Here is a 19,738-nt window from a genome sequence, read left to right as displayed (position 1 = left end):
GACAGCAATGCCAAGCTCAAGGTGATTAGCAGCAACTGCCAGTCCCAGTCAGCCAGGAAAAGGTGAAGCCACCCACCTTGATTGTTCTTTGGTGATTAGGGTTGTTCCTAGGAGGGAGCTGTGAAAACCAAAGCAGTCGAAATGTGTGGATTTCTGGGAGTCAGGAGACTGGTGGGTGATTGGATCCAGGTGAGAAATGAGGTTGAATGAGTGGGGAGTGGAGCAGTTTTATTACTGGTTTCTGGAAGACAGGTTGGAAAGGTTTCCCCAGTTTTATGTGGTTCTATTATATACAGAATAATGTTAATGAAAACTTAGGTTGTCCATAGGTAGTTGTCACAAGTAGATTGCTTATTGGCCAGTAACTGAAGGAGGTTTGGGAGCGTATGACAGCAAACGTTGAGTGTGTGGGATGTGGGGATTGGCAAACTCAAGTTCAGTGCAGAGTGACTTGTGGGGTAGAGAGTGACTGTTGAATGATAGCTGCTGAGGGCGAGAGCACATAGTTGTGTGAGTGTGGTGCAGGGGGAGGAGCGTGGGGCACCCCATAATGGTGATTATGGGTGGGGGAAGATATGATGTTGGAGAGGAGGGCTGGTCATCCAAGAAGAGGGGGTAGATGTTTGAAGGCCATCCACTCTGGGGTGGACTTTGAGGATTTGTGGCCAGCAATGTGACCAAAAGAGACACATTCGGATTGAGGAAACAGATTATCTGGACCTATTCCAATATGGGTTCAGGCCTGGTTTTGGGAGCAAGTTGCCATTCGTCATCCTGATGGAGGACCTTTATAGGGAGAAGGACAGAGGGAGTGTGACCTTATTGAGTCTCCTCGATCTCTTAGTGGCTTTTGATCTCTTCAACCACGGTATCCTCCTGCACCAGCTCTGCAGACTCAGAGTGGGAGACACTGTATTACACTGGTTCTGCTCCCAGCTGCAAGACTGGCTGTTTCCAGACACCAACAGTGAGCAACCATATTTTGGCCCCCTGGCAATTATGCACCCTACCCTCCTCCAGTTTCCAGAAAATGCTACACAAAAACATACTGCCTCCAACCACAGAGGCAGAGGATAGCCATTGTGGCTAGTAGCCATTGATAGCCTTAGCCTCCATTAATTTGTCTAATCCACCTTTAAAGCCATGCAAGTGGTGGCCATTACTGCCTCTTGTGAAAATTCCATAGTTTAACTATGTGCTGTGTGAAGAAGTACTTTCTTTTATTTATACTGTGTCCTCCAACATTCAGCTTCATCAGATGTTCTAGAGTTTGAGAGAGGGAGAAAAACTTTCTCTATACACTTTCTCCACAACATGCAAAATTGTATACATTTCTATCACGTCGGCTCTTACTCTTCTCTAAACTAAAAAGCCCAATTCCTAGGTCCAGGAATTAGGAAGATTGCCTGTTTGGATGGGGTTGCACTATCCCCAATTGATCAGGTACATAGTCTAGAGGTACTCTTTGATTCATCATTGTCATTGGAGGCCCATGCGGCTACACTAGCAAGGAACTTTTTTTTTTTAACCAGGTTGAACAGGTAGTCAGCTACAGCCATTCCTAGACCAGGACTGATTTTAGACACTTGTTGAAGACTTATTTGTTCAATGTCTAATGAATGTTTTACAAATATTTCAATAAAATAAAAGTAACATCTGCCTTGTGGGAGCAGAGGGGGAAGTTGCTTCATGATTGACACAAGAGATAGGCAGTCTGTCTTGTGCAAATCTAGCTTCTGAACCAGGTTTCCTGAGCCCAATCTGGGAAAGAAGACGGGTATGCATGTCATAAATACAATTAGTGTTTTATACACCAGGCTCACTACTAAAATGTGTACATCTGGATGTACCTTTAGTGATAACTAAATTCCACTGAAATTGCCAACACACACTTGGATTCCCAAGAAGGGGAGAGAAGAGAAGGAGACTGGAGTGGGGAAGGAGCAGGCAAGAAGAAAGGGTGTTTGATCCAATTCTCATTGCCCCCTCCCAAAACTACTGTAACCCAGATGCTGTAAACTGAGTAGCAGAGAAGTGAGTCAGGTTCAGAATGGGAACTCAAACATGGCTCAAATCCACAGTCTAGAGTACTCTGGGTTTCTTCACACACTTTTGTCTTTAAAAAAATGTAAATATCACTAACATTGAAATAATCTTCAAGTATCACTATCACAACATAAAGATTTAACTAGGTGTACAGTCATCATAACAATCTATACTTACACCCTTGAGCCTTTATAGCAGGTTCTCAGGAAGAAAAAGTAATTCAAATATGGTATCCAAATAAATATCCAGTGAAAATGAAAAAAAAAAGAAACATAAATCCATATGGACAAGTAAAAAAAAGTTCTCATAATTACCACCAGTGAGGTATAATCCACAAAGATGAAATCACCTGTATACAGTAGGGCCCCACTCATAGGGCGGATTACATTCCAGACCCCCACCTCAAAGCGAAACCCACCGAAAAGCAGAACTCATTCAACAGAATGGCACCCGACGCCCAAAAAACATCGTAAAAGTGGGAAAAGCGCCATATGATTGGGGCCTTACTCTAATTGAAGGCCGCCATATTAGCAGCACGCCACAAAGCAGGCCGCCACAAAGCGGCGCCCTACTTTATTATCTAATCTACGTTGTGGTCCAAGTTAGTAACAATACCATCAAGCCGATTTTTATTTTGGGATTCAGCCAAACTGTAGGTAGGCCATATCCCAGCAGATTAAAAATTTATGAGCTATCCTCCTGACAATTACTGGATATACAGTGCTGATTCTAGTGCTTCAGAGAGAAAAATGCTTGATCACTCATGCCAGTTAAGCTGAGAATATCAGGTGAAAACTCTGTCCTGAGATGAACAAATATTTGGCTGTTGGCTCCATTTGAAGAGCATACCCTCTCAGCCCCTCCCCTTGGATAAAACCTTATGCAAATCAGGATGCTGCCGACCTAAAGGCAACTTAACAATGTCTTGCACTACTTTTTCTAAAGAATAAAAAAGGTGGACCACGAAGCATTACATGCATTGGTGTGCAACAGCTAGTTTAGCCCCAACCCATTCTACTGCAATTCAACAGAATTTAGTCAGAAGGAATTTTTGCTGGATTGCTTGGTACAACCTGCATGAGCTTCCTTCAGGAAACTCCTTTGGCTGTGCATTTCTAGCTGTGGATTTCCTGCTGTGAGCAGGGGGTTGGACTTGATGGCCTACAAGGCCCCTTCCAACTCTATGATTCTATGACTCTATGATTCTATGAAAGGAGTCTAGCATAAACTTGGCTCAAAGTTTGTGGGGAATCAGATGCACCAAGCACAGCCACATCCTGGATATAGATCACATGACAAAAGTAAAAGCATTCCTTTCCTTATTTTTGCAGTAAGTGTAAATAATTGAGACTAGTAGAAAAAGATGTGGAAGAGGAAGAGTTTCCCAAGTGGAAGAGCTGCACTCATCACAGTTCTGCACGCTCAGAGCGAGTTAGACTGCCCTTTGTTCTAACTCTCTAAAAATAAATCATGTCCTGAAAGCACAAACTGATTCAATGTAATGTTTTTCTACAACTTCTATCACTACCAGGTAAGGCTATGGTTGGAAGGCACATAAGGCCAGCTCCCTGCTGAAGCTAAGCAAGGTCAGGTCTGGTCAGCGCCTGGATGGGAGACCGCCTGGGAACCATATGTAAGCTGCCTTGAGTTTCAATCATGAAAAGGCGGGGCATAAATGTAATAAATAAATAAATAAAGTGCAAGAAAGCCTCCCTTTGATTCCTGTACTCCTTTCACTGAGATCCGTAAAAAATGTTGCAGTGAAGTGCTCCCTATTCAGGATTGCAACCACTACTTTCCATTCCTGCTCTCTCCTCCCAATTTTCCACCCTACCACCCCAATTGTCACTCAGCATTCCATGGTCACAGAGTCCTCCCCAGGCAGTTTTTTGTGGGCTCCCCTCCCCTTGGATTTTTTGTACTTCGATTCCTTCAAGCCTGCTAATACCACCCCTCTTGTGCATGGATGTTGTCATTTTCACTACTTAAGCAAAGGTACTCAAAACCTGAACACTGGAAATGGATGGAATGATTGCTTAACAACCAGAGCACAACGGCAGAAAGGTCACTTTCCTTCAGTCATGATGTTTATTGCCCAAAATACAAATGTGTGCTTAGGCTATGCTTGGTCACTCAGTGCCTTTATGTACCACCCCATTTGTGCCTGACAAAAGTGGAAGGCCTTGGAGGATCTGGCTATCCAATGGGGTACATGCGTCACAGAGAACAAGGATGTATGAGTTGAAAAGCATCCTGTGCATATTTACAAGTATAAACACTAATCAGATTGGAATGGCTGAGTACTCACAGTGTTAGCCAAGTGTACACAAAGTCGCAGGGAGAAGCCAGAGAGTCTGGGATTCCACTGGGGAGGGGAAAAAAAGAAGAGTTTGTGTGCAGGATAGTATTGATAGTTAACAGCCCTAACTCTCATGACATCAAATCTGATATCAGAACTGGCAACATTCAAAAACCAGTGCAAAAGCATGCTGCTGCTGACCTGGGGGAGGGGGCAAAATCACAGACGCTGTACTTACCTTGCAGAAGCAGAGACCCCCAACAAAATTAGCAGGAGTGTTCTTGCTCTGGGTAACACCCAGCCTGGAACAGGGGCCTTTGAGTGCTATTTGGAGCATGTGGGAGAAGGAAGGCAGGGTTTTTAACATCACAATGTGCATCTGCTAGTACCTCTCTTCAGAATGCTGTAGGCCAGCAGTTCCTAAACGTTTTTCTCCACAGACCACTTGAAAATGACTGAGAGTCTTGGTGGGTCACTTAATGATTTTTGTGCCTGTTGTAGCAATCTTAATGTACTGTGCTAGATGCGCTATGATTTTTATTTTTATAGACATGCCACGGACCACCTGGATGAAGCTTGTGGACCATGGGAGGGCCACGATCACAGTTTGAGAACCACTGCTATAAGCCATTACGGGCTCAAGCAGGGTGATCCAGTTCCTTTCTAGCCAACACTCTCAATACAGTAGGGCCCCGCTTTTCAGTGTTCCACTAATACGGCGGTTTTCAATGAGAGTAAGGCCCCACTCATACGGCGCTTGTTCCCCTTTCCAGCGTTTTTTGGGCATCGGGCACCATTTTATTGACGGAGTTCCGCTTTTAGGCAGGTTTAGCTTTTAGACGGGGGTCTGGAACATAACCCACCGTATGAGTGGGGCCCTACTGTATCCCATAGGTCCTGGAAGCTCACAGGTTCTTACAGGCCACTTGAAAATTATTTTATTACAGAAACTGGAACACTGGACATTAACCATGAAAGGGCCTTCTGTAGCACATAAAGCAAGATACACAATAGGTTAAAATGCCCTTCCTATGTGCCCAGGCAGGAAGTCACTCTATTTAATTTGCACATCCTTCCACTTCTTGGGCTACTCTTCAGTTGATGTTCATGTCAGAGCTCTTGCAGGAAGAAATCTTAGACCCCAGTAACACAGAATAGACAAACAGCTAACAATGAAAAACAGATATACAGAAACTAGAACATGATGTTTAAAGTAGTTATGTAACATGAGAAAAACCAAGAGCAGCTGGCATGCATGGTGTGGCCGTGACTGACTCATTTTATCTGCTAGAGAAGTCCCGTTCACAGTAAGTATCCAATGTTCTATTCTCAAGCAGGAGAGCAAGTCAGCAACAATGGTATACATCCATGTATGGGCCAACCATTTTTCTTTTCCAACATACAGCATGAATATCCTGTGCCTTGTATTTCAACTAGCCTGTCTCTGGTGCTGTGAGCAAATCAGATGATCGCTGGACTGAAGGGAAGGGCTCAGGCTTGGTTCACCTGGAAAACAGCTGAGAAGCTAACGCCATTTGCACTCAGATGAGTGCCAGTCATCTTCAGGGCAGGCAGACTTTTTCTTCTCATTTGGAATTGCAGCAACTGACAGGCTCTTATCTAGGCAACAACCCTTCTTACTTTTGGCTACTAAACAAAGGGTAGCTGGGAAGCTTCTTTGGTGAGCCTCCCTTAAGAGTACCCATTTTGCCAACATATATTGACACGGTTGTGAACTCATGTCCACTTCTCCTTACAGTAAAATATAGGGCCCAAGCAATACATCAGTGACACACAAACATATGTGATAAAGCTCCAGTGGATAACATCCTCCAGATGTTGCTGGATTCTAACTTGTCACTAGAGTCCCAAATGGCTTCTGTGACTAGGAGTGCCGATGCCCAGCTAAGGATGATTTACCTGGTATAGCTGTTCCTGGTCTGGGATAGCCTTGCCTCAGTTAAGTCCATGCTCTGGTGACTTCCCGTCTGGACTACTGTAATTCACTGTATATGGAGCTGAAGACGGTCCAGAAGCTGCAGTTAGTGTAAAATGCAACTGCTAGGCCACTAATGAGCTACCAGGCCCAATTCAAGGTGTTAGTACTAGTATATAAAGCCCTAAACGGCATAGGACTAAAGGATCTAAAAGAGTACCTTCCCTAGTATCAATCTGAGACCCTATGATCGGCAGGTGACACTTTGTTGGTGATGGTGGCACCAGGGGATGCCTGATTGGCGATGACCTATGACAGAGCCTTTCCAGTGGTGGATCCCCATTTGTGGAATGCCCTCCCTAGTGAGGTACATCTGTCTCTATCACTATCGAATTTTAGGGGGAATTGAAAACATTCAGCATTTGATGGCTGACTAAGACTGTTCCTGGCACTCTGGAGATCACTGGATAAAAGAATTTTAAATGTATCTGTTTTAGAATGTTTTTTACCATAATTGTGTTTTAGAACATTTTAACTGTTTTTTTGTGGTTTTTGTGGTTAAATTGTTTTGCTTATGTGTTTGCTGCCCTGGGTTCCTTTGGGAGAAAGGGTGGGACATTAAATTCAATGAAGAAGGGAGAAGAGGAAGAAGGGAGAAGAAGCCCTGAGGCTTGGGAGGGACACATATTCCCTATTTGTGTTCCAGATAAGCAGCTTGGGGAAGGGGGGGTGGTATGTTATAATTCAGTTACACACCCATCTTTTTACTTTGTCCCATTATCACTTCAAGCCAAAAATACAAAATCAATATAATACAAAACAAGATTAAAAACACAGAAAATATCTGGCAAAACAGCTGTTTAAAACAGCAGCAACCAAATTCAATATAAAAACTAATGTACAGCAGTTGTTGATGTGTAAAACAGAAGTGGCAGAGCAAGGAATGCAACCTCCTCTTCATGTGTGGTGTAGTGGTTAAGGTGCTGGACTATGACCTGGGAGAGCAGGGTTCGAATCCCCACACAGCCATGAAGCTCACTGGGTGACCTTGGGCCAGTCACTGCCTCTCAGCCTCAGAGGAAGGCAATGGGAAACCCCCTCTGAATACCACTTACCATGAAAACCCTATTCATAGGGTCACCATAAATTGGAATTGACTTGAAGGCGGTCAATTTCCATTTTTCATCCCAACAGTCTTTACAACAGTCCTGTAAGTGTGTCAGAATTATCTTACATATTACAGGGCTTTTTTTGGTGCAAGGGACTAAGCAACTGTAGGCAGAGGCCAAGAGCCTGCCTAAGGCTAATTAGCAATTTAATGGGCAAGATGAGATTTGAACAGAAAACTTCTCCACCTCATTTTAACCAAACATGTGCCCCAAATACATGAAATCACGTAGCGATTCCAATATCAAGTAGCACCCTGCACGTGTTAACTGGCCAAAACACCTCAGAAATACGTCTTCCATCATCTCCAATGTAATGCTTGTCAATGTCAGCCAGTCTGTTCACGTGCATTCACGCGTCCGCATGCGAAGTGCCCCCCGCCACGGACCAAAGACTCTGTTTGTTCCTGCAAAGCCGTCGGGGGAAGCGAGAAGGGCGCGCAGCCCCGATGCGACTCACTCACCGGGTCTGCAAGCGGCCTCCCGCCTTTCTCGCCCCGGCCGGACTCCCGCCGGTGGAAAGCAGTGCGCGAAGTCCCGGTGACGCGCCGCACGAAGCCCGCGTAGAGAAGGATGAGCGCGGCTGCCAACAAGAGCAGCAGCCAGCGTCCCTCCGCCACGGTGACCCAAGCAGACATGGCTGGGATGGACAAAACCAAAACGGCCGACCTCCACCAGCCAAACTCTTCCTCCCGCTAATATCCACGGGCTAAGAGGCGGGGATTGGCCTGGGGGCAAACAGGCAGAACCGTTAGCCAGTGCCCCTTCTGGAGCCGGAGAGGAGGCAGCTTCCTCTTCAGTTTAGCGCTCTTGGACGTCTGTCTTCACTGGGAAGCAAACTATGGCCGAATGTTTGCATCGCTGTTTTTCCTCCGCCATAACTGCCTGGTGGCGTCAATGGAGGAAATCCGGGCTACCGCTCCTGAGATACAAACTTCAGAGGGGACTCTTTTCTTGCCTAAGCAGGAGACAAATAACAAATATGTTACTTGGTTCTTTTTGAAGGCTTCCCCCCTCTTTTTTTTTTATGCTTTACGCACAGTGCAGTCGTCTTTTTTTGAGCGGTAGGGGGCACGCTTCTGTAGGGAAAAGAACCGAAAGTGTTAAGAAACTCCACTCTGTCTTGAAGTGCAATGGAGGACAAAACCCGATGCCACAATAACTCTCTGAAACTTCCTAGAAGGAAAAGGGAAGGAAAGCGCGCTTCTTTCATTCAGCCGGCTCTTTCGGGGGGGGGGAAACAGTGGGGGGTTTCGAATCCGCCATGCAGAGGGCCAAAACCCTAACCACGCTTATTAGGGAAGAAGCCCTATTACATGCTGTAGAGATTCTGAATCAACGTGCCTATGATTTCATTTCGTTATTAAACTCCAATTCAAGTTGATACTTAATCGCTTTAGCTTTTCCCTATCATTGTGCCTTTACAGGCAAGCATGAAACCGGCATTGATTAAAGAAATCGTCCCACTAATTTCGACGACGCTGAAGTTGGTTGTTTAGACCTGCTGTTAAAATCACGGATAAGATGAAGAATCTCAAAATGGAATAATACTCTTCCTACTTGCTCTTCAAAACAAGAAACAGGTCGATCCTGCATGCACTTGAACGTAAAGTTATGCTCACTGGGTTCATTTGGTTTCGTTTTAGGTTTTAGCATGCTGTCTAACACACCAACTTAAGACACAGAACATATAGCAAAAATTGGTGCAACTACGTATTATCGTCCGTGCAGCTTCACCTCTCTAGGAAGATGCAGTTCCTGAGTTATGCGCCAGTATAATGGCTAATAGGCGTTCCTTCCAACCAGCCAATACGCGCAAGCCCTTTTGTTCCTTTCCTTCCGGGAGCTGTTTTGGGAAGTTTGTGTCCGGTCTAGTACCGAGAAGGAGAGGGAACGTGAAGGAAGTGTCCTGTCCTGAGGCCTGCAATTTGCAAGTCTGTAGTGAACAGCAATCCGTGATGTCTCGCTTCTTCCAGAGTATATCTAATAAGTACATAGCGAGTCAAGGAGGAGCAGGCATTGCAGAGGAACATTTAAGCCAGTGGGGGCTGACAGGTGACTGCGACTGTCTTTTCCGCTTTACCCCAGACTTTCCCTAAGTAAATATGGGAGGCTACACTAAATGGTTCAAATATTTCCCATCTCGGAGCAGATGGCATGTATGCTGTTCATTTTCCAGGGGTAGGGAAATCGTGCATCTTGAACAAATAAATTCTCTGGGCATGTCTGTGTTACAAACTTTGTTTTATGCTACTGCAAATAAATCATTTGTTTTATGCTACTGTAAATAACTTGGACCTGACCCCCAAAAGAACTATAGGAATTGCGTTTTGATTACTGTTCCTGTCTTCACCCCAAGACACACTTGAAGTTCACAGGGACCTTGTAAAGACAGAACAAATGTTCAACCAGTTTGTAGCTTCCCTATACTCCCCTACACCTAAGGTCAGTGTATGTTCTAAAAATGGAATACATTAAAATTAATGACAAAACTTTACTCTGGGTGCAGGATCCAACTGATCGCAATGTGTTCCAAAATAGCTATTCCAAGGGACTTGTCAAGAAGTGCTTTAATATTTACTAAATGAAAAGCAGGGTATAAAAGTTTTTAATAAATAAATGTTTTTAGTCAAGAGCCTTGCAGGGTAGGATGCAGGATCCCATCCTGGTGTATTTCATTTAGACTGACAATACTTCTGTGTTTTTCCATTTGGGAACAGTCCCTATTGTTCACTGTGTCAGGAGCCAACCACCTTGCATTTAGTGCATTCCTATGGCCATAAAGAAGAAACCAATATATTTAAGTAGCCATTCTCTCATTTATTTTTTGCATGTTAGCCTAAAAAATGCATATTCTCTTTATCCTGTTAGAAACGTAAATATAAATACATTCTGAAATATAGGTTTGCCCCCCTCCTACTTAAATTCCCCCAGATCCTCTTCAGCTTGTGCCCCAACAACTCCCTGCTTAAAGAAATGTCCAACAAAGATTGACACACAGTAGTTTCAAATTGCCATAGAAGCCTTTTAAATAAGTTTGTACACAAGTTCTAAAACCAATTCAAAATAGTGAAGTTTGTTTATTTAGAAAAAAATGTAGACCGCACAAAACCTCCAGTTTCCCAGCAGCTTCTAAATATTGGGTAGCCTGCCATCTCTGGAACATTATCCAAATATGTTGTGTACTTTCTTTTTAGGCATTCATCTACACCCGTATCAGATGGAAGGAGTAAACTGGCTGACACACTGCTATGAAATTTCTCATGGCTGCATTCTGGGTGATGAAATGGGTCTTGGGAAGACTTGTCAGGTGTATTTTTTTCCCCTTTCTTTTTAATCATTGTAGGAGGCGTATTGCTTTACTGTTAATGACACCTCAACTATATGTTTCAATGTATTCTAGGCTATTTCTCTGCTTGTGGTCTTAAGTGGGAAGCTTAATAAAAGACCGTTTTTGATCCTTTGCCCTCTGTCTGTGTTAATCAACTGGAAGGAGGAACTGGAAAGGTAAACTACAATTTTTTATAATCTTCTGAAGCAATGAGACATACAGATGTTAAAATTCCTGGAAAAGTTCTAAAACCCCAAATTGTCCAAATCCTACAGTGTGTACCTGCAGAAAGTCCATACAGCATCCAAGCAGCAAAGAGACCATCGTCTTTCTCCTCTTTTTTTTTTTTTAATTATTATCATCAGTGTGTGAGCAATGAATGTGAGTAATGTACTTACCTCGCTAGGGCACTGATATAGCAATTTGGTAAAAGTGTCTAACGCCACTTGCTGTAGTCAAAACATGACAACACCATGCATTAGGAAGGAGTAGCATAAAATGCATTTATTTAGTACTCTTCTCCTGCCTTTTCACCACCTCCCTCGATTCGGAGATGTTCAGCTGCCCTCAAATGTGGACACTGGGCTCCATTACCCTTCACGTGTGCCTCCAAGATGTGTCACAGATGTCATGTTAAGAACGTCTTTAAATTATCAGAAAGACTACAGCTTAGAGCACACATCTTGAATATAAAAGGTCCCTGGTTCTGTCCTGGCATCTAAGCTTGAAAGGCTCTCAGATCTTAGTACTGGGCTAGATAAATCAGTGATGTGGTTTAGTACAAGGCAGCTGCATTCATAGATTCGGATTAGAGCAGTGTGCTCTGTATTTTGCCTTGATACCATTTTTTTAAATTAAAAACAGGTTTTCTCCAAGCCTTTCCTGCATGATGTATTCGGGAGACAAAGAAGAAAGGACTGAACTGCAGCAGGACTTGAAATCAAATCACGATTTTCACATTCTGCTGACTACCTATGAGGTACTTTATTTATTTATTTATTATCATTATTTTTACCCCGCCCTTTTTCCAAAACTGGAACTCACGGCGGCTTCCAGATAAAAGCACACATATAATTAAAAACATACATTGTCTGTGGTAGAGAAGATACATATTTTGCAGGTGTATGTCTGACCATCCCCTCCACTTCATATCTCTCCCACCTCGAAATTCGCTATGGTAGTGTGTTAGTCTTTGTTTAGCCCAAAGCCTGTGAGTAAGTCAGACAGAGGTGGTGAATCTTTTTGGCTCCGGGGGGTGAGATCTTTATCTGGCCCCATCTTGCAGGCAAAATTTGACAGTTAGGTGGAGCAACCCACCTGTCAGTCACATGTCTCTATGATGCCACATGATTGACAGGTGGGTTGTCCCACCCATGTGTCAAAGTCCCTTGCCCTTTGTGAACATCCCTGCACTTGTCCTTTCTGTCTCAGATGCCAGAGGTGGAAAGAGGAAGCACGGGGCACCTTCAAAGAGCAGGGCTGGAACAGAGAAGTGGTTTCTATTGAGCTTCCCCCTCCTTGAGCAAAACACTCTCCTGTCATCCAGCTGATGGGCAGCATGCCTTGCTCTAGTAAAGGAACAATCTGGAGCCCACTTTAAGCCCTTGATTGTTCCGTTGAAGCCCATCTTTACCTGCTTGTAGGGTGGGTTGAGGTGACTTCCCCAAAATGGCCTCACTGGCCAAATGGGGAAGCCTGGTGGGCCAACTTTGGCTGGTGGACCAGAGGTTCCTCACCCCTGAAATAGGGGGTTTGAGGTAATTTTTCCACAAAAGATTATATGTTGATCTATCTGAGCACTAAACTTTCTCTCCAGTGGAAATTATCAGTCTTCAGTACTTTCAGCTAAATTATCTATTAAATTCTCATCTTAAAAAATTAAGGTACAAGAAACAAGACAGATGGATAGGAGGTTCTCTGTGCAGAACCACAGACATAGTAGTGATGGGGGAAAGACAAGAAGAATGGATTCTGCCTGTGTAAGCACAATGCACTGCTGTTTAGGGTGACAGGTTCTCATTCCCTGAATGGCATCAGCGGATGTGGAAGAGGAAAGCTGAGTCAGGACAGAAAGCATTCTGACCCATGGAGAGCATATTATAACTTTTATATATATATTTTTGGTCCACCCTATCTTAGGCTTTTCTTTTTTCAGAAAGGAAAAACTAAGGTTTTTATTAATTAACTAGTGTATTTCATGTGAATCGTAGGATGCTTCCAGGCAGGAACCTTATCTTGCAAACATGTTGTTCAGATCCAGTTTATCTATGCACGCAGTTGGCACATTAGCTTCTACGCATTTCCTTTTTTTCAATCATGGGTATTCATTGTCACTCCATTGTTTGCCATCCATACCAGTGGGCAGAAGTTAATGGAATGTATGTTAGTTATGGGGGGGGGGTTCCCTCCCTCCCCTCACTCAATCCATCCTCACCCTCCACTACTTTTTTTCTATTCTGGGCATTCATGCAGGTATTTCAGTACCTGTGCATGTACACCTTAAAAAAAATCCGGGAGGGAAGTGTTCAAGACCAATGTTATCAGACTTACCTAGTTTGTGATATATCACAATGGGACTATTTTTTTAGGGGGGCATATACCTTTTTATCTTTTTTAAATTAATGCTGAGTCTTGCCTGGGAGACCAGGGTTCGAATCCCCACACAGCCATGAAGGTAGGCCAGTCTCTGCCTCTCAAAGGAAGGCAATGGTAAACCTCCTCTGAATACCACTTACCATGAAAACCCTATTCATAAGTCAGAATCAATTTGAAGGCAGTCCATTTCTCTTTCATTTTCCTTGCACAAGGGTGAGAAAGAGGTCATGTGCAAGACTTCGGTATTTAAAAGAAAAGAAATGGGCTCAAGGCATGCACTTCAGTTTTCCAGATAATCCCCCACGTTTACTGTGTGGAGATCTTGAGAGAATATCTCCTCTAAACTGGGCATGCAGCTACCAGGAGAAAAAGGTTTCTTTCCTTTAGTATTGGGGGTAACCAGAAACAAAATGGCTAGATTGTGCTCAGGTGAAATGAAAATGGGTGTGACAATACAGACCAGTCACCAAAATATCACCACGCATGCCACACACACCCCCATGTGTTAACAAGGCTATATACATCTGCTGTCACTGCTGGTGTACAACAGGTCATTTTTACTTATCAGATGTTCCACAGTATAGAGCAATCCAGATTAAATGTTTAAAAGTACGGGTTAGCGTTTTGTTGACAACAACATTTTGTGGATGCTGCAAAAAACCTATGGTCATGATTCTACAATAAACTCCTGCCTAGAAGCACCCTTAATCTAACAGGGAGCAGGAACAGCACTGGCTGGAGTTCCAGCTTGACTTTACTCATTGATTTGTTCATTTCCTCCTCAGCTATAATCCCCTTCTGAGCCTCCACTGTTCTAATGCTGCAGTAGCAAGTGACTAACATTTTTTCTTCTGCTTGATTGCAGGTGTGCCTCAGAGATGCAGCATTTCTAAAACGGTGGGGACATTGGATTTATACAAAGGCTATTGAAACTTTCTCATGGGATATGAGTTTCAGATTTGGTCATATTTTTCTTTGGGCTAACTTTTAGCAGCCGGGGTTAAGGGATAGGGTTTCAATGGCTAATTAACTGAGCTGGTTTAAGCAAAGTGTGTGTCTATGTGTGTTGGAAATCCATCACCCCTTCCAGAAAACAAAACATTACAACTTGATTGGATGGATTTTCTACTTTGGGTGATTCCTTTTAAAAGTTTAGGAAACTGAAGACAAAGTAGGAAAGGGTCTAACTGTGAATACTTTGTATTTGGGTATCTACAGTTGTCTGGGCTTCACACTGACATCCTTACGGCAGTCTTCTGAGGTTGATATTGTTACACTCAGTCTGCCCCAAGCAGTGACAAACTCCAGGGGTATAACACCCTGGTTTAGTTTCCTTTGGAAGCTTATGGCATTCTGTAATATTTGAGGGGTTTTTTTACAAATGTACCGGCTGAGCATAAGTGGAGGCACAGCTTAAACACCCCAACAGACATCCAAATCTACTACACCACATTAGATTGTTAGGGAGAGGCAACAACATCCCAAAATGTGGTTAGCTTACAGAGCCCAAATTTGGTGCACCCTGTCTGAGACTGTGTCTCTGGCCCTTTCTTAAGCTCTGGCCCAAACTGCAGTTTCTCTTCACAGACACCTGCATTACCTCATTCTTCGTGGGGTAGTAGGAGGTTTTTTCCATATTCAGAACATTCCAGAATTGTCTTGTATCAAGAAGCAGTCATCTACCATTTAATTCCCATGGAAGCACATCACTTAAATATTCTGATAATTAACCTGTGGTTTCTCTAGCAATATAAGTGAGGTGTGTATTCTCTTGCAGTATAAGTGAGGTTATACATAAAAAGGATAAAGATCCAGCTAAAGTCCAGTCTTACCGTCCTGTTGCTTTATTGAATCAGGACATTAAAATCTAGACCACCATTCTTGCAAAGAGAATACAGTTATAAGTAATTATATAGGAGAAAATCAGACAGGATTCATCAAGGGACATAAATTATCCTCAAATAAATGTAGATTGTTAAATATCCGTATTAAGAAGAAACACATTACGGAATATTATTCCTGTATGCTGAAAAAGCTTTCGACTGTTCAGAATGGGTATTTCTGTACCAAGAGCTGGACCACATAGGATTAGGGGATGACTTTATGACTTGGATCATGCTAATATATTCTAATCCAAGAGCTTTTATTTTGGTAAATAGGACTAGTTCAGATCTGTTCAGACTAAACAGTGGTACGAGGCAAGGCTGCCCTCTAACTTCCTGATTATTTGCAGAAGCAGATGTGAGGAAACATTGAAGGGGTTAAAATAGGGAATGGAAGAATTTAAGATTAATTTTTATGCTGATTATGTGGTCTTGTTAAAAGACATTTGGGAATGTCTTAACATTAATGAATTTAGTAAACTATCAGGATATAAAACTAATTTAACAAAATTAGAACAGATGGGTTTGAATATTAACAGGCAGGTCATGTACCGAATAACATTACACTATAATCTGCCATGGAAAGATTCCCTACTAAGATATCTAGGTACATATATCTTACAAGACTTGGAAAAAGTGGTTAAATATAATCATGACGAATTAATGACAGAGGTTAAGAAAGAATTGCATCAGTGGGCTCAAATGCATGTTTCATGGATGGAGAGGATGGCAGCAGTCAAAATGATAATGCTTCCAAAAACATTTTTTTTTAGATATTCCACTTGAAGTTTTTAAGATGTTTTGTTTAAGATATTTTTAGTGCTTTATGTCTTGTTTGCTGCCCTGGGCTCCTTTGAGAGGAAAGGTGGGTTATACATTTAATAAATAAATAAATAATAAACCAAGTAGATTTAACAGTTAGTATTGCTTGGTAAAAATATTAATGGATTTTGTTTGAATAAACACTATTGAAAATGGGGAATTAGCTTCCCCTCCCGTAATTAAATATTGTGATGCTGCAGTGATCATCGTGCTATCCAGACCAGTCAGTGGTATTAGAACAGGACAATGTATCAATCAACAGGGCTAAAAAATGCGTTAAGGTGTTCAGGTTTTGATAAAAATATTATTAAAACTAATTTGGGTATCAAAAGGTTGTTAATGGTTGAAAGAAATACATAAGTGAAGTCCAGAATTGTCACCCCTGACAGCATTCTATTATAACAGACAAGATATGACCTTTTTTTGGTAATTAGTTTATGGAAAACACATGGACTCATAGAATTAAGGATGGGCTTAAGCCATTTTATAACTTGTTGGTGTAGCAAGGTTGAAGATAATGTAGGTCCATAGATATTACTTTGACATTTTTGATTTGTATATGATTTATTTAATTCTGGTTTGGAAATTTAGTGTTTGTTCTTAGACCTAGTTACTGTTTTGTTCATTGTTTTTTGTTCTGTCTTTGCCCGCTGTTACACTAAATTGATGGTAATTTTTTTAAAAATTAAAAGAAAAGTAAAAACACTAATAAGTGAGGTGTGACCTAGCATATTGGCTATTAAGAAACATTTGAAGTCATTCTGACTCCATTAACCCTCTCGTGTCTAAGCCCACAATTTCGCAACAATATAATATTATATAAAAGTGTGTGTCTATATTGTGGAATTCTTACAGTCATAGAATAGTAGAGTTAGAAGGGGCCTATAAGGCCATTGAAACCAACCCCCTCCTCAGTGCTGGAATCCATCTTAAAGCATACCTGACAGGTGGCTGCCTCTTGAATTCCTCCGGTGTTGGAGAGCCCACCACTTCCCTAGGTCATTGGTTCCATTGTCATACAGCTCTAACAGTTAGGAAGTTTTTCCTGATGTTTAGTCGAAATCTGGCTTCCTGTAACTTGAACCCATTACTCTGGGATGATCAAGAAGAGATCTTGGTCCTCCTCTGCATGACAACCTTTCAAGTACTTGAACAGTGCTATCATATCTCCCATCAGTCTTCTCAAGGCTAAACATGCCCAGTTATTCCATAGGGCTCGTCATAGGGCTTTGTTTCCAGTCTCCTTCATCATCCTCTTTGCCTGAACCTGTTCCAGTTTGTCTGCATCCTTCTTGAAATGTGTCCAGAACTGGATGCAGTACTCAAGATGAGGCCTAACCTGTGCTGAATAGAAGGAACTAATTCTTCATGCGATCTGGAAACTATACTTCTGTTAATGCAGCCTAAAATAGCATTTGCTTTTATGCAGCCACATCGCACTGCTGGCTCATATTCAGCTTGTGATCAATAATTCCAAGAGCCTTCTTGCTTGTAGTATTGCATTTGGTTTAGAACATAAGAACATTAGAACATAAGAAGAGCCTGCTGGATCAGGCCAGTGGCCCATCTAGTCCAGCATCCTGTTCTCACAGTGGCCAACCATGTGCCTGGGGAAAGCCCGCAAGCAGGACCCGAGTGCAAGAACACTCTCCCCTCCTGAGGCTTCCGGCAACTGGTTTTCAGAAGCATGCTGCCTCTGACTAGGGTGGCAGAGCACAGCCATCATGGCTAGTAGCCATTGATAGCCCTGTCCTCCATGAATTTGTCTAATCTTCTTTTAAAGCCATCCAAGCTGGTGGCCATTACTGCATCTTGTGGGAGCAAATTCCATAGTTTAACTATGCGCTGAGTAAAGAAGTACTTCCTTTTGTCTGTCCTGAATCTTCCAACATTCAGCTTCTTTGAATGTCCACGAGTTCTAGTATTATGAGAGAGGGAGAAGAACTTTTCTCTATCCACTTTCTCAATGCCATGCATAATTTTATCCACTTCTATCATGTCTCCTCTGACCTGCCTTTTCTCTAAACTAAAAAGGCCCAAATGCTGCAACCTTTCCTCGTAAGGGAGTCGCTCCATCCCCTTGATCATTCTGGTTGCCCTCTTCTGAACCTTTTCCAACTCTATAATATCCTTTTTGAGATGAGGCGACCAGAACTGTACACAGTATTCCAAATGCGGCCGCACCATAGATTTATACAACGGCATTATGATATCGGCTGTTTTATTCTCAATACCTTTCCTAATTATCGCTAGCATGGAATTTGCCTTTTTCACAGCTGCCGCACACTGGGTCGACATTTTCATCGTGCTGTCCACTACAACCCCGAGGTCTCTCTCCTGGTCGGTCACCGCCAGTTCAGACCCCATGAGCGTATATGTGAAATTCAGATTTTTTGCTCCAATATGCATAATTTTACACTTGTTTATATTGAATTTTTCCGCCCATTCACTCAGTTTGGAGAGGTCTTTTTGGAGCTCTTCTCAATCCCTTTTTGTTTTAACAACCCTGAACAATTTAGTGTCGTCAGCAAACTTGGCCACTTCACTGCTCACTCCTAATTCTAGGTCATTAATGAACAAGTTGAAAAGTACAGGTCCCAATACCGATCCTTGAGGGACTCCACTTTCTACAGCCCTCCATTGGGAGAACTGTTCATTTATTCCTACTCTCTGCTTTCTGCTTCTTAACCAATTCCTTATCCACAAGAGGACCTCTCCTCTTATTCCATGACTGCTAAGCTTCCTCAGAAGTCTTTGGTGAGGTACCTTGTCAAATGCTTTTTGAAAGTCTAAGTACACTCTGTCCACTGGATCACCTATATCTATATGCTTGTTGACATTCTCAAAGAATTCTAATAGGTTACTGAGACAGGACTTTCCCTTGCAGAAGCCATGCTGGCTCTGCTTCAGCAAGGCTTGTTCTTCTATGTGCTTAGTTAATCTAGCTTTAATAATACTTTCTACCAGTTTTCCAGGGACAGAAGTTAAGCTAACTGGCCTGTAATTGCCGGGATCCCCTCTGGATCCCTTTTTGAATATTGGCGTTACATTTGCCACTTTCCAGTCCTTAGGCACGGAGGAGGACCCGAGGGACAAGTTACATATTTTAGTTAGCAGATCAGCAATTTCACATTTGAGTTCTTTGAGAACTCTCGGGTGGATGCCATCCGGGCCCGGTGATTTGTCAGTTTTTATATTGTCCATTAAGCCTAGAACTTCCTCTCTCGTTACCACTATTTGTCTCAGTTCCTCAGAATCCCTTCCTGCAAATGTTAGTTCAGGTTCAGGGATCTGCCCTATATCTTCCACTGTGAAGACAGATGCAAAGAATTCATTTAGCTTCTCTGCAATCTCCTTATCGTTCTTTAGTACACCTTTGACTCCCTATCATCCAAGGGTCCAATCGCCTCCCTAGATGGTCTCCTGCTTTGAATGTATTTATAGAATTTTTTGTTGCTGGTTTTTATGTTCTTAGCAATGTGCTCCTCAAATTCTTTTTTAGCATCCCTTATTGTCTTCTTGCATTTCTTTTGCCAGAGTTTGTGTTCTTTTTTATTTTCTTCATTCGGACAAGACTTCCATTTTTTGAAGGAAGACTTTTTGCCTCTAAGAGCTTCCTTGACTTTGCTCATTAACCATGCTGGCATCTTCTTGGCCCTG

The 19,738-nt window shown here is 42.6% G+C and overlaps 2 protein-coding genes across 8 annotated transcripts in view; one reads left to right on the top strand and one right to left on the bottom strand.

Moving 5' to 3' along the window:
• LOC133390353 (uncharacterized) overlaps window positions 1-8,647 on the bottom strand; it is a 58,106-nt gene extending 49,459 nt beyond the window's left edge. The window contains exons 1-2 of one of the 7 annotated variants that reach the window (XM_061638850.1): window positions 7,912-8,647; window positions 4,355-4,411 (exon numbers count right to left, since the gene is read on the bottom strand). In XM_061638850.1, the coding sequence (XP_061494834.1) occupies window positions 4,355-4,411; window positions 7,912-8,085 (231 nt within the window). In that variant the 5' untranslated portion in view covers window positions 8,086-8,647. The other 6 variants (XM_061638860.1, XM_061638802.1, XM_061638812.1 and 3 more) reach the window with 6 other exon arrangements.
• Window positions 8,648-8,694: 47 nt separating this feature from the next.
• The window catches only part of CHD1L (chromodomain helicase DNA binding protein 1 like), a 71,126-nt gene continuing 60,082 nt past the window's right edge, over window positions 8,695-19,738 (top strand). Inside the window, exons 1-5 of the mRNA XM_061638789.1 lie at window positions 8,695-9,502; window positions 10,645-10,757; window positions 10,851-10,954; window positions 11,643-11,757; window positions 14,239-14,270. Coding sequence (XP_061494773.1) covers window positions 9,226-9,502; window positions 10,645-10,757; window positions 10,851-10,954; window positions 11,643-11,757; window positions 14,239-14,270 — 641 coding nt within the window. The 5' untranslated portion in view covers window positions 8,695-9,225. The remainder of the gene's footprint in view (window positions 9,503-10,644; window positions 10,758-10,850; window positions 10,955-11,642; window positions 11,758-14,238; window positions 14,271-19,738) is intronic.

The sequence above is a fragment of the Rhineura floridana genome, chromosome 1 (assembly GCF_030035675.1).
Source record: "Rhineura floridana isolate rRhiFlo1 chromosome 1, rRhiFlo1.hap2, whole genome shotgun sequence".
NCBI lineage: Eukaryota > Metazoa > Chordata > Lepidosauria > Squamata > Rhineuridae > Rhineura > Rhineura floridana.
Note: the sequence above shows the minus strand (reverse complement) of the source record. Positions and strands in the feature narration are given on the sequence as shown.